Source organism: Ostrinia furnacalis, unplaced genomic scaffold, assembly GCF_004193835.3.
Source record: "Ostrinia furnacalis isolate ACB-3 unplaced genomic scaffold, ASM419383v2 OfSCF0710, whole genome shotgun sequence".
NCBI classification, from domain to species: Eukaryota; Metazoa; Arthropoda; class Insecta; order Lepidoptera; family Crambidae; genus Ostrinia; species Ostrinia furnacalis.
In genome coordinates, this window is record NW_021130949.1 from 2,532,722 (window position 1) to 2,549,703 (window position 16,982).

The 16,982-nt window shown below is 36.7% G+C and overlaps 1 protein-coding gene across 6 annotated transcripts; it reads left to right on the forward strand.

Annotated features, from left to right (window-relative positions):
* Positions 1-266: 266 nt before the first annotated feature.
* On the forward strand, positions 267-14,349 carry Chd1 (chromodomain-helicase-DNA-binding protein 1). 6 transcript variants are annotated; one of them, XM_028300197.1, is made up of 24 exons: positions 267-674; positions 1,545-1,642; positions 1,721-2,071; positions 2,151-2,330; positions 2,410-2,594; positions 3,140-3,469; positions 3,835-4,085; positions 5,279-5,392; positions 5,490-5,654; positions 5,759-6,039; positions 6,137-6,494; positions 6,596-6,970; positions 7,065-7,316; positions 7,603-7,770; positions 7,874-7,994; positions 8,978-9,156; positions 10,473-10,644; positions 10,735-10,897; positions 10,990-11,359; positions 11,441-11,659; positions 11,769-12,071; positions 12,155-12,381; positions 12,677-13,039; positions 13,395-14,349. In XM_028300197.1, exons 1-24 carry the CDS (start codon positions 666-668, stop codon positions 13,600-13,602), a joined length of 5,442 nt encoding a protein of 1,813 aa, XP_028155998.1. In that variant the 5' UTR covers positions 267-665; the 3' UTR covers positions 13,603-14,349. The 6 variants fall into 6 exon arrangements, with proteins under 6 accessions (XP_028155998.1, XP_028155999.1, XP_028155996.1 ...); XM_028300198.1 differs by having other exon boundaries at positions 8,981-9,156; positions 13,395-13,602; XM_028300195.1 differs by having other exon boundaries at positions 268-674; positions 12,674-13,039; positions 13,395-14,315.
* Positions 14,350-16,982: the final 2,633 nt, after the last annotated feature.

Below are 16,982 nucleotides of genomic sequence, written 5' to 3' on the forward strand. Positions count from 1 at the left end.
TGTTTTTTGGGTGATGTGAGTTCGCGGCCAGCAGATGCCACATGATTGGCTGTTTTCGCGCAAATTTTAAATAATTCGTAAAAAATAATGTTTCTTTCCTATCTAACAACAGAATGCGAAATAAGAGTATAATAATTTGTTTAAAACTGCTCTATTGGAAGACATGAGAAAGGTAATTTAAAAAAAACATATTTTTAAAAATAAATTCGACTAATTGAGTTAACTCGATTTTACTTACATCCCTATTTTCGCAGTAGTAGCTGGCACACGGCAATATGGCTGTAGCTTTCGGGTTTCGCTGGTAGTGTGCGGTGCTCTCATCGTTTCCCATACAACGTAGTATTTCCGACGGCTGTAAAGTTTCATTTTTAATTTTTTTTGTGATTATCGTAACTTTTTAACCTGTTTTAACCTAATTTGTGTCGGGAAATTACCAATTTTTCATTTCCTTCGTCACCAGAATTCATGCGACGACAAAATGGCGTCGCTTGACGAGATTTTCCTGCGAAATATTTTTTCGTATTTTACTAGCTTACCAAAATAATGTGTTGAAAAATGTTATTTCATATAATTTACTAGCTCATTTCTCAATGAAATATTTCGTTTTCAAGTATTTTTCCCCTACGTTCCTCAAGTTATAGTGTATTCCTTGTATTTTCTTCAAAATGCTCCTGGTAAGTGTTTTAAAGCTTTATTTATTATTGTTTTGGTGTTTTTGTTTACTTTTAACTTGTTCAGTGACTTTAAACATTCAGAGAATATTCTAGATGTTCTGGGTGTGGCCCTTGAACAAGGGGAATTTTTGAGACGTAATACTGAATTTTGGTGATTCTGGGATTGTTTACAACACAAATGTGTTAATTTATGTATGAAAACATTACTGTCCCACGATAAAAACCATTGCTGATGATTCTTGGTTACGTAACCGTCCTTTAGAGACCAATGAAATGAATTTTGGAATAGGACCCATTTTCACAATTTAGCTTTGAAAATTGGTCTTACTTTACAGGAGACATGTTATTGAGGTTATGATTCTTCTATTAGAAACTATATTTATATTGGGTTCCTTAAAATTGCCACAAGTTCCCATGTTTCCTTTGTCTAAAGTGGAGCATTTTTTGATTTATAATTTTGATTTTTAAGACTATTTTGACCCTATAACATGGTATTATTGAGGTTAGGTTGTTTGTAATCAGGTATATTGAATTGTGAATTCAATGACAATGGTATTTAAAGGTTCTTTTCTGGTATAAAGTTCACCAAAAGTGACCAAATAAAATTATAGATTTTGCATAATTTACTGTTGCAATTGATGTTTTTCATAGGATCACATCGGATTTGACATTAACATATGTTTTTTGGGCTCCCAGTTTAACGCAAAGTTATGAAATGTTTTAGATTTTCTCCCAGCTTACTGTAGTTTTTAAAATTTCTCCATAAGTAGTATTTGGTAATGTTTATTAATAAAAAAAGTCTCAATTACATTAATTTACATAACATTTTGTTTAATCTGGTATGAAATTAACCACTATCCTTTCTTACAGAAAGGATTCATGCATGAATCTGGGAGTGAGTCAACAAGTGACAAAGGGGAAAAGAGTGACTCGGGTTCAGGCAGTGGTTCTGGCTCCGGAAGTGAAAGGTACATGTTTACTCCAATTTATGCCATTTTGTTATAAAACTAAGGACGCTTAGGTTTTTATGACTAAATAATTTACAGTGACAGTGGCTCTAGCTCATCTGGATCAGGTTCTGGTGGAAGATCAGGATCAGAAAAGTCTTCGTTGGCAGACAGATCACATCACAGCGAACATCACAATAATGCTAACTCTTCAAAATCTGATCACCATACAGACAAAGACTCTTCAGATGATGACTCTCCATCTAAACCTAGGTCTAGAGGTGGTCATGGTCGAGTCAAATCAGATCTTTGGGAAGACAATCCTGATATATATGGCATCAGGAGGTCAAGTAGATCTAGAAAAGAACCTGATAGACTCAAATTAGCTGATAGTGATTCAAGTGAAAGAGGTGACAGAGGCAGATCACACAGGAAAAACAGAAAAAAAAGGTACCCATCTTGTTTAAAGTTAATAAGCTCCTTGTTCTTTTATGGTTTTGATAAGCATTTAGTGTTTCTTCCAATATAGTGACTCATGGAATTCCGACACATCAGAGAGTGACAGTGATATGAAGGGTTCACCACCTCCACCATCAAAAAGACCAGGCCAAAGAAGTGTACCATTGAGAAAAAAGAAACCAGCGAGAAGAAGAAGATTCACAAGTGAAGAAGAGGAGTCTACAGAAGCTTCAGATGAAGATACACGAAGGTATTTAGGCATTTCTTTCTTTAGTATATTGCACTGTTAATTTTGTTGTTATCCTAATTCATACTGGTACTTCCTATAGTCGAACAGCAACACGGCGTACAGGTGCGGCAGTTAGCTATAAAGAAGCTAGTGATGAACAAACAGACTCTTCTGACCTCTTGGAAGTGGAAGGGGTTGATGGCGAAGGTGAAGCTGAGCCGGAGATTGAAGAACACAGTGAGACAATTGAGAAAGTTCTAGGAATTCGAAGGGGGAAGAAAGGAGGTGAGTCTGACATTCAAAATTCTGTAAAGCAAGTTTCATACCTTTGTGATGATTTAATATAATATCAAAGTATCATAGCAGATTGCCATTTTCACTATTATGTGGATGTTTTGTGCAGGCCACAATCTCAATTTGTTCTTGTTCTATTCCATTTGCCTCCTTTGTGATCATCCTAATTATGAGAGTCAAGGTTTTCGTTTTAATTGCTTCTTCTGCATTATAGTGAGACATTGATGTCTAAAACAAGCTAGGATCAATCCTGGTCAATATCAAGAGTTGTACTAAGGCTGAAAAGTGGAACCGAGCCTGAATAATGTTGATGTCTGATCCTAATTTTACTTACTATTCACTTGTTTTTCTGACCCTAGAAAAAGATAATAAATGAAAAAGTCTATGATTGTTTTTCCAAATAACTCTTTCATTGCTGTGCTAACAAAGATCATGTTGAGTCATCATCATTATTATCGACAATAATGCTCTTTAATTTGCATTTTGGTGCAAATGTAATGTTAAATTTTAGCTAATATCTTCTTATCATTATGCAGTCACTGGGAATGTGACTACCATCTATTACATAGAAGAACATGGTGATCCTAATGAAGGATGTAACCCCAATGATGAAGAAACAACGGAACCTCAGTACCTGATAAAATGGAAAGGGTGGTCACATATTCATAATACGTGGGAGTCTGAAGCATCATTAAATGAACAAAAAGTAAAGGGTCTCAAGAAATTAGAGAATTATATTAAAAAAGAAGCCGAGCTTTCATGGTGGAGACAACAAGCAGGCCCAGAGGATATAGATTACTATGAATGTCAATCTGAACTCCAGCAAGAGTTGGTTAAAACATACAACAATGTGGAGAGGATAATAGGTTGGTATATTTCTATACATTTCATGTTAATTTGTCTATTTTGTTGTGTAGCAAATGGATCATTGGAATATACGTCACTAATGACTTTTAACGACCGTCAAATACGTCATAAGTGTGTAGGTGTTTCTAGTATCTACAACATAATTTGTTAAAGTTATTTAATGGTTTCTCTATGCAACTAGATGTAAGCTTTACTCTTTGCCTTCCCAGTAGGCAGATATCTACTACTGATGCAATTATTATTGTTCATTATTGACATCCATCCATTGTGCTCTTAATTTCTTTTCAAAAGTACAAATACAACCATTTTAGGATAAGTTATGGATTAGCGATTTTTATTTAATTGAATATTTCTTAAACTTTAGCTGAGCAGACAAGAGAACTGGAAGGTGGGGGAACAGCCCATGAGTATTTTTGCAAGTGGGAGTCTCTGCCTTATGCTGATGCTACATGGGAGGACTCCTCGCTAATAGAGCGGAGATGGCCAGTGGAGGTGGACAACTTTAAACAAAGAGAAGCTGCCAAAACTACTCCGTCTAGACATTGTCCTGTTTTAAGAAGGAGGCCCAAATTTCATCAAATTAAGGAGCAGCCTGAATACATGGGAAAAGATCAGGTAAGTTTCTATTTTATTATCTTGAAATATTAGGGCTTACCAATGAAATTGTCGAATTTTCTTACAGATTCGTAGTTCCTGTAATTTTCAAGACAACCATTGATTCCAACATTTATTTAATGTTCGAAATTTCTTTGCAAAGTTCTATTTCTTGTCTACATATTAATTATGTTTTTATTCCATTTCTATACTAAGATTCGTAATTTTTTTTACAGCTGGCAGCTATAAAAATGCTGTTAGATTACTGTTGCCTCATTCATATAGGTGCCCAAAAAATTATTTATCCTTCCCAAAAAATGAAAAAATATGTTTGTTTTCAACGTTGAGTTTCCTTCAAATTCTCCATACAAGATGACAATTTCATAGGTAAGCACCTAATATGTGATTGTCAAGTAATTTTTTATTTTAGTTGTTAGTTTTCATGAGTCTTTTCCCACAACCTACCTATGTAAAAAAAAAATTAACGCAAATTGTGACAATCGCTTTTGCCGTGCTGATACAAAAACTAGGTATCGTCAAAATGGCGGCTTCGTGTTTCTCACAGCATCAATATAGGTTAACAGCAGTTGTAATGATTGAATCCAAATTTTTCAAATACTTGATAGAAAAATTAAGATAACATACAAAACATAAATATTTTGATTATTGTTTTGTATTTTTATATTATTGTATTATATTTTAAGCATAATTACAATGTAAAATAATAAAAAAATAAATGTAATAATTTATTAACTGGTCACTAAAAAAAACAATGTTCTTAGGTACAAAACACCAATATTTGAATGCAGATTTTTTTATTTTTGTATGAAATATTTTTTCTAATCTAATTTCCATTGCAATAGCAAGCTCTCAGCTACGGTAGCGCCATCTGTTGGCTTGCACGCGAATTTTATGATACTTAGGTTTTGTCTGCTTTAGTTAGCAAGCCAAAGCAGATGTAAAATAAAGCATGCTAAATGGTTTGTCTCTACCGTAATGTCGAATGTATGGTTCTTTTTGAATAATCTGCTAGCTGGTTTTATAATTTTATTGATATTTAGGATAGGCATTGTGTGTTTAATTGACTTGTGTCGTTAATAAAATTATGTTGTGTCAGATATTATCGAACTTTGACTTGGATGTGTGTGTTAACTCAAGATGATATGATGTGGCTACTGGAATATTGGATTAAATGTTTTTTTATTTATTTACAGACATATTTTTTAAGAGATTATCAAATGGATGGATTGAACTGGTTAATACATTCCTGGTGTAAAGACAATTCAGTCATTCTTGCCGATGAAATGGGTTTAGGTAAAACAATACAGGTAACTAGAATTCCAATAATTTTTGATAGTATTATTAAAACTTTTTAAATTTTAAATTGATGTGAATGTTTACCTTAGGTTTGAAAACTATTTTCAGACGATATGTTTTTTATACTACCTCTTCAAATCGCAACAACTTTATGGACCATTCTTGTGTGTGGTGCCTTTGAGTACAATGACTGCATGGCAGAGGGAGTTCCAGCAGTGGGCACCGGACATAAACGTAGTTACGTACATTGGCGACGTTGTTAGCAGAGATATTGTAAGTAAGCTCGCCTCATCTGGGCTTGTGAATCGTAATCAATATTTTCCAAAAAAGTTTTTTTTTTTTCAAATTGGGTATTAATGTGCAACTTTCTATTACAGATTAGACAGTTTGAATGGAGTTTTGCCAGCTCAAAGAGATTGAAATTCAATGCCATTCTAACAACTTATGAAATTTTGTTGAAAGACAGACAGTTCCTAAGGTCTTTTAGTTGGGCATGCTTGTTAGTTGATGAAGCCCATAGACTAAAAAATGACGACTCGCTGTTATACAAAGCCTTAAAAGAGTTTGAGACTAACCATAGGTTATTGGTAACTGGAACACCATTACAGAATTCTCTCAAAGAACTATGGGCTCTATTACATTTCATTATGCCATACAAGTAAGTGTTTTATTAACCGGTACAATGTTAATTGATATTTTGTTACCATTAAACTCTTTTTAAATGGTAAAAAAATAAAATCCCATTTATATTTCAGATTCGAGTCATGGGAGGAATTCGAAAAAGACCATGAGGATGCATCAACAAAAGGCTACGAAAAATTGCATCGGCAGCTGGAGCCATTTATATTGCGTAGGCAAAAGAAGGACGTTGAGAAGTCATTGCCTGCTAAAGTAGAACAAATATTGAGGGTGGAGATGACCTCAATTCAAAAGCAATATTACAAATGGATTCTAACTAAGAATTACAGTGCCTTGCGTAAAGGCGTGAAAGGGTCGATCAATACGTTCATTAACATTGTGATAGAACTGAAAAAATGTTGTAACCATGCGCTTTTGACGAAGCCAGAGGACTTCGAGTCGAGAGCGTCGCTTGCGACAACAGATGCTGTAGAGGTAAGTTATGTTATCTTCTTTAAATTAAATTAATTAAGATGTTATATAACTTTACTTAAATTGGATATATTTATCTAATTTTAATGTTTATCTCATTACAGAAACTTTTGAGAGGCTCAGGAAAACTGTTACTATTAGATAAACTTCTATGTAGACTGAAAGAAACAGGGCACAGAGTGCTCATATTCTCCCAGATGGTGAGAATGTTAGATATCTTGGCCGAATACTTGCAAAGGAGACATTTCCCGTTCCAAAGGCTTGATGGCAGCATAAAGGGGGAAATAAGAAAGCAGGCTTTAGACCACTTCAATGCTGAAGGGTCTCAAGACTTTTGTTTCCTGCTTTCAACGAGAGCTGGTGGCTTGGGTATCAATTTGGCCACGGCCGATACTGTCATCATTTTTGACTCTGATTGGAATCCACAGAATGATTTGCAAGCTCAAGCTCGCGCTCATAGGATAGGACAGAAAAATCAGGTAAATAATTCTAATCTCTTGACTATTTTTAGTCAAAAAAATAGTAGGTACATATCTATGAACTTTGTAACTGATTAGTTCTTGTTGCATGCAGGTCAACATTTACCGGCTAGTAACGGCCAGGTCTGTCGAAGAAGACATTGTAGAAAGGGCGAAAAGGAAAATGGTCTTGGACCACCTGGTCATACAACGGATGGACACGACTGGCAGAACGGTTCTCAACAAGCGCGATGGTTCTGCTACGACGGCGAACAATCCGTTCAATAAAGAGGACCTGAACGCCATTTTGAAATTCGGCGCCGAGGAGTTGTTCAAAGACGACGATGAGAATGATGAGGACCCTGTCGTAAGTTTCATATTTTTGTTTTAAAATAGGTTGACAATAAGTCAATTTAATCCCTTCAATGTCTTCCACGAACAGTACGAACTCGCCTTCTTTATGGCAACGAAATCGCTTACAGGGTTACCTGCCCTACCTAGACAATATCTTTTCTTAAATGGTTAATCATCTCATACTATTGGCAGAATAGTTTAGAAATGTTACCTTTGCAGAAAGAATGTCATGGAATGTCTAAAACTATTACAAAAATAAAAATTGTAGATTATTTCATTCAACATTATTTTTCTTTCAGTGTGATATAGATGAAATCTTACAACGTGCCGAGACTCGGGACGAAGGACCTGCCATGGTAGGAGACGAGCTACTATCTGCATTCAAAGTTGCCAGTTTTGCCTTTGATGAAGATAAAGCTGTCATGGAGGTCAAAAAGGAAAACGCTGAAGAAGATGTTAAAGACTGGGTAAGCATAAATTAAAGCTAGATAGATATTATGTAGGTAAGTTACTCAAAAATAATATCAAATTATTAAAATATACTAAAAATAATTTCGTATGACTTTGCAGGACGATATTATTCCCGAGAACGTCCGTAAAACCATTGCTGAGGAAGAGAAGAATAAAGAAATGGAAGATTTGTACTTACCACCGAGAAGAAAGAACTTGCAGCAAAACAATGCTGATGGAAGTAAGTACTTTATAAGATTTTTTAAATTCAATGGAAGTTACTGAAACTCAAGACTGCATCTCACTTAACACCAGGTGCGATTGCGGTCGAATACTTACCTGCCTTGTTATGCAAAAAAAGAGATCTCGCTGTTCATTCATAATATTAACATTAACAGAAATTGTTAAACGTCTTTATAATATCTATTATTATTTCGTCCTTCAGACGTTACGTAAAGCCGTGAATTTTATCTAATCTTCTCGCATCTTTTATGATTTTAAAAATCTCGAAAATGTTTACGACTCCTACTATCTATATTGCCTCTGTGTTTAACAATAAAGCTTCAAACACACCAACGCGTGCAGATCACCATTGCCGGCGCAATCGTAGGTCANATAGGCCAATAAGGTCGCGCGACCCATGACAGTCCGCGCGACCCATGACAGTCCGCGCGACCCATGCCAGTCCGCGCGACCCATGCCAGTCCGCGCGACCCATGACAGTCCGCGCGACCCATGACAGTCCGCGCGACCCATGACAGTCCGAGCGACCCATGACAGTCCGCGCGACCCATGACAGTCCGCGCGACCCATGACAGTCTATGCGACCCATGACAGTCCGCGCGACCTGTCATTGGACTGTCATCGCGCCGTGATCGCGCCTCGGCGATGGCGATCTGCACGCGTTGCTGTGGTTGAAGCATTATATCTTTCTTATTTAGTGCTATAGCTATTTTAAGAGCGCTTGTAGACGTCCGTTTTTCACCGGACGACGGACCGTCAAAAAACGGATATCCTTTGTTTGCTGTCAATTTTCTCGCCGGACCTATGTCCGACGCATGTGCACACGTTCATTATAAACCATACGCCACCGCTAAATCCGGTGAAAAACATGGGTCCGGCTAGAAAATTGACAGCAAACAAAGGATATCCGTTTTTTGACGGTCCGTCGTCCGGTGAAAAAACGGACGTCTACAAGCGCTCTAACACTTGTTGAATTTTAAGCAGAGGGTGGACGTAAGCGTCGCGGCCGCTCAGAGGGGATGGACGGCGCGGACGGCGAAGGTGACGCAGAGAGCGACGCGTCAGATGGCGACGCCAGTGCTGACGATGATCGCCCGAGGAAGCGCGGCCGTCCGCCCGCCTCACACCGAGAGAAGATCAAGGGATTCACTGACCAGGAGGTACGCGAGTTGGATTTACAAGTATACAGGGTGGAAACGATAAGTGATCTCACTCGATTATTTCTAAACTATACAAGATATCGAAAAACTGGTTACTGATCCTGAAAGTGTTCCACAAGCTTTTTAATTGAAACGGTACCAATAATAGGTTACAGAATAAACTGGAACTATCCCAAAATTCAATGTTTCCAGCTTCCATACTAAATGTATGCCGACGACACATTATTAGAAGTGTAATTTATTTTTTGTTAATTAATAAACTTAAAATGTCGGTTAAATAAACTCGTAACTTGCATCTTATTTAAAATTATTAGTGAAAAACATAAGTTTCAGGCTTTACTTGCTATAAAATTATCAAGAGATGAATGCCATGACTGTGATAGTACTAAATGTATGGAAGACGGAAACATTGAATTTTAGGATAGATCCAGTTTATTCTGTAACTTGATATTGATACCGTTGGATAGAGCTCGTGAAGCACTTTTAGGATCAGTAACCAGTTTTACGATATCTTGTGTAGTTTTTAAAATTATGTAACTTTACCAAATGTATGGAAGCTGAAAACACTGAATTTTCGGATAGTTCCAGTGTATTCTGAAACCTATTATTAGCACCGTTTGAAAGAGCTCGTGAAGCACTTTCAGGATCAGTAACCAGTTTTTCGATATCTTGTATAGTTTAGAAATAATCGGGTGAGATCACTTATCGTTTCCACCCTGTATTTGCAAAACTGTGACTCTTGAAGGCTTTCTTCGGGCTTACTTACTTGTAAGCACTATTTTTAGTAGTCCATGCAAATAAATATTTTTTGACTTATACATGTCACCGTAAAATTGTGAATTCCGTCAGATTATAATCTGACGTAGTTAAATTACAATCTAACCTAACCTAACCCACTGTTAGTTTACAATCATCGACAGAGTTCACAATTTCACGTTGACATACATACTGCAGGCTGCCAACTTGATAAGCGTGTTTCACTGGAATCAATGGCCATATTTTATCATGGGTTTATAAAAGAGACACTGATTTTATTGTCATCTCTGACTTGCTGTCATCAGACTCAAAGCCAATGGTATTGTTCAATGAAATGTTATTATTTGGAATTTTGTTTCTTGGAATCAGAAAGTGAGTGATGAACTTGTGTAGCTCAATGTTACAATGGCTCATAATTCGCACACTTTCTTGGATGCCTCATTGCGATCTAATTTCTTACTTCCAGTTACTTGACGGTCATAGTGTGTAAAAGTGTAAATAAATATTTATTATTAAATCATCATCGCGTAAATCAACTTATTTTATTATTTTTTGTTTAGATTCGAAGATTCGTCAAGAGCTACAAGAAGTTCTCTGCACCGTTGAAGCATTTGGATAGCATAGCGTGTGACGCAGAGCTACAAGAAAAGCCGTTGGCTGAGCTGAAGCGACTCGGAGAAATCCTCGAGGAGCGGTGCAGGGCTGTGCTCAATGATCCTTCGGAGGCAGTAGGTTAGTATCAAATAAATACTTTATGCCTCGCATCTTACGGTCTATTTTTTATGTTAAATATTTTTTATTAATTACTAATTTTATTTTTAGCTGAACAAAATGAGGGTCGCAAAAATACCAGGAAGACATTCAAACTTGGAGGAGTACCTGTTAATGCTAAGACATTGTCCGCCTGTTTAGAAGAGTTGGCACCACTAGATAACTTCTTACCTCAGACGAAAGAAGAAAGGTTAAAATGGCAGTTGGATTTCAGGTAAATAATGTAGTACTTACCCAAGTTGCTGTACACATATTTTTCCCAAATTATCGCGTCCAGAAGTAATCAATATCCTATTTTTCTTTTAGAACGAGACCAGCTAACTTTGATGTTGAATGGGGTGTCGCCGACGATTCCAAATTACTTGCTGGTATTTATCAGTATGGTATGGGTTCTTGGGAGGCCATCAAAATGGATTCATCGTTTGAGATAGGTGATAAAATTCTTACCAATGAAGACAAGAAGCCGCAAGCAAAGCATTTGCAGTCTAGAGCAGAATATTTATTGAAATTAATTAAGAAATTATTAGACCAGAAGAATGGCAAACAGAAACAGAGAAAACCAAGAGTCAAACGCGGCACCAAAGAACCTGTAACAAAAGATATCATTGAAGATGATATGAGTTCAGGGGATGATAAGAAAGCTAATAATAAGGGTGTGAAGAATGATAAAGATAAGGTTCGTTCACAAACATTTTTTAAACAATTTCTTTTTCATATCCTTAACAAATTGATGCTGACTTTCTGTATTATTTTGCAGGGTAAGTTAAAATTAGATGACATATCTACACACGATGAAACTTCCAATGACAAAAAAGAAAACTTCAAGAATCGCACAAAAAAAGATGGAAAGGGACGATCGAAAGGTGATAAAGTAAAAGGTCGGAAAAAGCCGGCGGGTCCAATGCACTTCACTGCCAATAACGAGCCCAGAGCCTTGGAGGTTTTGGGGGATCTCGATCCATCTGTATTTGAAGAGGTAAAAATAATTTATTGCTCTATTTTTACAATACTGGCCGTCATTGAATATCTAAACAATATTTAAGTGTTGTGTAAGTGTAATTACTAAAACCTAATTTGCTTTCCAGTGCAAGGAGAAAATGAGGCCTGTCAAAAAAGCTCTTAGAGCACTAGATAATCCTGATCAGAACTTGTCAGAGTCTGAACAGGTCACTAGAACGCGGACGTGTCTAACGCAAATAGGTTCCCAAATAGACATATGCCTTGAAGCTTATCCTGACCCCGAGAAGAAGGTCGAATGGAGAAGTAATCTCTGGTATTTTGTATCAAAATTCACCAATTTTGATGCTAAACAATTGTATAAATTGTATAAGTATGGTCTCAAGAAAACTGACAATAAAAAAGGTGGTAAACATAAGGAAAATGTAAAGGTATGTGTTTCCAGTTTTATATTTCGAAATTATTTCATGTATTTATATGAAAATGGACTCTAATAAACATTGCACATTTTTAGGCTAATAATAAAAACCATCACAACTCAAATAATCATGTGAAACATGCGAAGAGAGATGTAAAACATGATGAATCCAATGAGAAGAAAGATAGAAAAGAAAGATCCAAAGTTGATAAAGAAAAATCAGACAAAGCAAATGATAAAACTCCTCACTCATCAGGAATAAAGAGGAAGTTAGAAGATGGAGAATGTGATCCCGAGCCTAGCGAAAACAAAAGACACGAGAGGTAAATATTGGAGGGTTTTGGACTTAGTTAACAACAAAGTAATGAATAATAACTTATGTTAGTTTTAAAACTGATAGTTTATCACTCCTTCGTATAACATCCTCAATTATATTTGTATGAGTAGATAACTTATGCAGTTAAATAACCATTAACCTAGATATCAAAAATACTTCATAAATAATCACGTCACTCGCTTGCCCGCTTCTTCTCTTTGTTTAACATTATTTAGCGTTCTTCATCTTCGCTAACCTCTCCATGTATGCTCACCACCATATCGCTTCTTCCATCCCAGCAGACATAAACACAAACACAAGGATCGCAAGGATAGGGATAGCAGCCTGAAGCGGGACGATTTGATGTACAGTTCTCGGAGCCGGTCGGAGCGGGACCGGGATCGGGAGCGGGACCGGGAGCGGGATCGAGAGCGGGATCGGGACCGGGAGCGGGATCGGGATCGCGAGCGGGTGCGGGAGCGGTCGCGGACGCGGCGGGACAGCGGCGGCGTGGGCGGGCCGCGCGCCCGGGCTCCGTACTCGATGCCGCACGCCACGGCGCTGCACGCGGAGCACCCGGCGCACCCGGGCTGGACGCCGCCCGCCTACCCCGGCCCGCGCCAGTACCGCGGCGACCGGAACGCGCGCCCGCACGATAAGAGGAGGTACTTACACTAGATATTACCTAAATAAGTATTTCTTATTGTGTCCCACTATCGACGGCCGCATGGCTTGGTATCGCGGGCTTGTGCCCCGCACATACAATTTAATTGTCAAGTCTGTGGGACTAAGCTGTGTGGTCAAGAATAATTTATCATAATCTATATCCATAATAAGACGTCATGATTATCTTCGTTTAAAGATTATGTAGCGTTAATTAACATTGATTGTCGTCGAGATTTAATACTTTTATGTAATACTTGATAGGGTGTCGTTGATCAGATCTAAATGCCGACTGATAAAAGACAGATTAACAAGCTTTAACTTTGATCATGTTTTAAAATCCGACCTTTATTTCAGTCGGTACAGCGGCTTCGGCGCGATGGCCGGCCCGTACAGCGGGTACTACGAAGGCGCCGCAATGCCCAGCGGCATGGGCTTCCCGCCTGTACGGCCCTATCCCGATGACTGGCGTGGCTACCCGCCGTCAGACTACCAGTATGACGAGCGGGACTACGAGCGTGAGGTCTACAGGCGCGACTATGATAGACGCGCACCGCCCACGTAAACCCCCAAAGGTCCAGGGGCTTGTAAATAAATGTAATCTTACTGTAAATAGCGATAGGATCTCTTTCCGCGTCGACACTGGCCTGTGAAAACTGTAAAGTGTAAGTGACAAAATAGTGCTGTGTTTTTATCTATGTGATAATATAAGCGCATCGATATAAACTAGAGACGTTAACTAGTGACTGTGTTTTATAAGTGAGACTGTATAGTAAATTTATTTATTACCAAATCTGTCGACGATTGATTGTTAATTGTACAGAATTTAGACAAATACCATTAATTTTTATATTGTTTCAATTTTGTTGCCGATTTTACCGGTACTAAATAATATTTTTTTTATCTGTAATCTGATTTTTTTTTCTATTTATTTGATGCCTCACAATGTAATTAACAGACATTTAATTTGACAGAAACACTGGTGATAATATTCATAGTTCATAGTAAATGTACAAAAGCAATTGTTAGTATGCATATAATTCAAAAATCATGTGCGATTTAAAAAATTGTGTATAGCTTTAAAGAGAGGGGCACATACATTTGTCATTGCATTTTAGCAGTGTACGGGAAAGAGCGTTTGATTTGTGCATTAATTTCTCATTCTATGTGCATTTCTGAGTCATGCAGGGCTCATACAGTCCTATTTTTATACATTATGTAAAGTCTTATTCTCTGTTACATGCGATTGAATGTAATAAGAGTGGATCGTCTTAATGGTATATACCATGATAATAAACATATTAAAGTTGAATATTGTGTATTATTACAAATACCCTGTTTTATTTTATATTGTAACATCCTTTTTATTCCTGATTTTATCTCACGACTTTTTTTTTTTTTTACCAGTGTGGGATAACGGCGCCGCCGCGGCGCGCTGCCATTTTGGCACAGCACTGTTACATTATGTTAGTTATGAGAAGAAAAAGTTCCTCAGATACAAGGGATTTTTAGTCAAATCGATTTCATGTTTCCAAATGTTCCAAGCTGGTAGAGAGAGTAACAAATCTGAAGGAGGAGATGAACGTTTTCGTAAGCAGGAGGACAATGCAAAAAGTGAATGATATTGTTCTATTTGACATAGTAAATTAAAGATGACCTTTGATTTGAAAACATTAATATAAAGGTTAGTACCAAACAGTATGCACCACAATTTTTATTTTATAAAATGAATTGTAACATTTTGTTTTTTGACTAATGTTGCAAATTCTCTGTCTCGTTAATGTGTGAGAGCCCTTATTTCGTTTCTCATTTTAATTTTGTTATAACGTAAGTCCTGCCCGATAGGCAAGTGTTTCTGCTAAATTAAGCTGCCCCCCTAGACAAAACGCACTTTTTGATCGAATCGAAAATCGAATCCGTCAAATTCCATACTAAAAAGGGGCTTTTCGACCACTTTTCCACTTTCGACCACTTTTGGAATGTTTAATAAAATAATTCAGACTCCTATTTTGTACAAATCGACATTTGTTTCGGAGCATAATATTATTTATCTTATTCGTTGAGAAAAAAAAAATTCGATACCTACGCAATAAGTAGGTNGATTGAATGTAATAAGAGTGGATCGTCTTAATGGTATATACCATGATAATAAACATATTAAAGTTGAATATTGTGTATTATTACAAATACCCTGTTTTATTTTATATTGTAACATCCTTTTTATTCCTGATTTTATCTCACGACTTTCTTTTTTTTACCAGTGTGGGATAACGGCGCGCTGCCATTGGCACAGCACTGTTACATTATGTTAGTTAAGAGAAGAAAAAGTTCCTCAGACAAGGGAATTTTAGTCAAATCGAGTTTCCAATTGTTCCAAGCTGGTAGAGAGAGTAACAAATCTAAAAGGAGTACTGAAGGAGGAGATGAACGTTTTCGTAAGCAGGAGGACAATGCAAAAAGTGAATGATATTGTTCAGAGCCCCGATTACGGTAACTTTTAACGTCTGCAATCCAGACGCGTTTCTGATTCTGCGATACGATTGGTCAAAACAGCTGACGTACGCTGTTGAACGACCAATCGTATCGCAGAATCGAGAAGCGTGTCTGGATTGTTGACGTTAAAAATTACCGTAATCGGGGCTCAGGTCTATTTGACATAGTAAATTAAAGATGACCTTTGATTTAAAACGCCGTAAAACATTAATATAAAGGTTAGTACCGAACAGTATGCACCACAATTTTTATTAAAAAATGAATTGTAACATTTTGTTTTTTGACTAATGTTGCAAATTCTCTTTGTCTCGTTAATGTGTAAGAGCCCTTATTTCGTTTCTCATTTAATTTTGGAAAAAAAATCGATACCTACGCAATAAGTAGGTAGGTAGTTTCTAAAATCCATACTTAAATGATTAGATAATTCTAAATAAATTAAGGTGATACTTAACCCTTATTCAAACGCGAGCTGGTATGCATTTTTTTTACAAAGTTGAAGTGGATTTTGGGTAATTGTGGGTCACTTATTTCATATTTTTGATCAAAATTTATAAAAAAATAGGGGAAGGGGTAGTTTTTTGGGTGGTAAATAATTTACCATTATCCATTCATGACTACAAATTATTAAATATTGGTGGTAAAATAGTTACCATTGTCCGTTTTGGTTTATTTTTGGTTCTTGACTAGTGACTTCCTCTTGGTTCTACCTATATTTTATTAAATATTTTGGGAATGAAATAAATTTATTGTTTTTATAACTAAAAATATTTATTAATATTAGTTATTATGCTTACAATTAGGATGCTTACCTTGACTCTGAAACNGTACCTACTACTACTATTTCTATTTATTTATATTAACCGGCAGACAGTGGTGACTGAGTTTGTTGCGGCGCTTCTTCTCAGCACTTGCCAAATGATGGTCTCGAAGCGCTGGTAGGGTAAAAAGATTATGAGACATGTAGAGGCTCCTTAAGAGCATATTTTATGACGATTTGTAAGAACTATTTATTAGTCTAAACAAATAAAGAAATTTTGACTTTGACTTTTTGACTTTGACATCTTTTGAAGATTATTTCGATCATTTTGTAAATTCTATATTTTAATCGTTCGATGTTTTGAGCTTTCGATGAAACGTGTTTGATATTTTTACTTTCGATCATTTGTTATTCGATATGGCGGAGGTAACCCAGGTTATTCGAGGAACATCAAACCCGAGGGCAGCCGTGCTTATCTCTTCCCCCATCCTTTACAGTCTCTCCCCATTTGTTTGGGGGTGTAATTTTGTTTTGGTGCCATCTAAGACAAAACAAAGAACCCAATTATGGACAGTTAAAAATACCCAGTTATGGACATCGTCCATCATTGGAAAATAAAGAGCAATTACAATATCAACTCAACCCAAATGTTTAGTGCATCAAATTAAATCATTTAATACAATAAACTAAAAAAT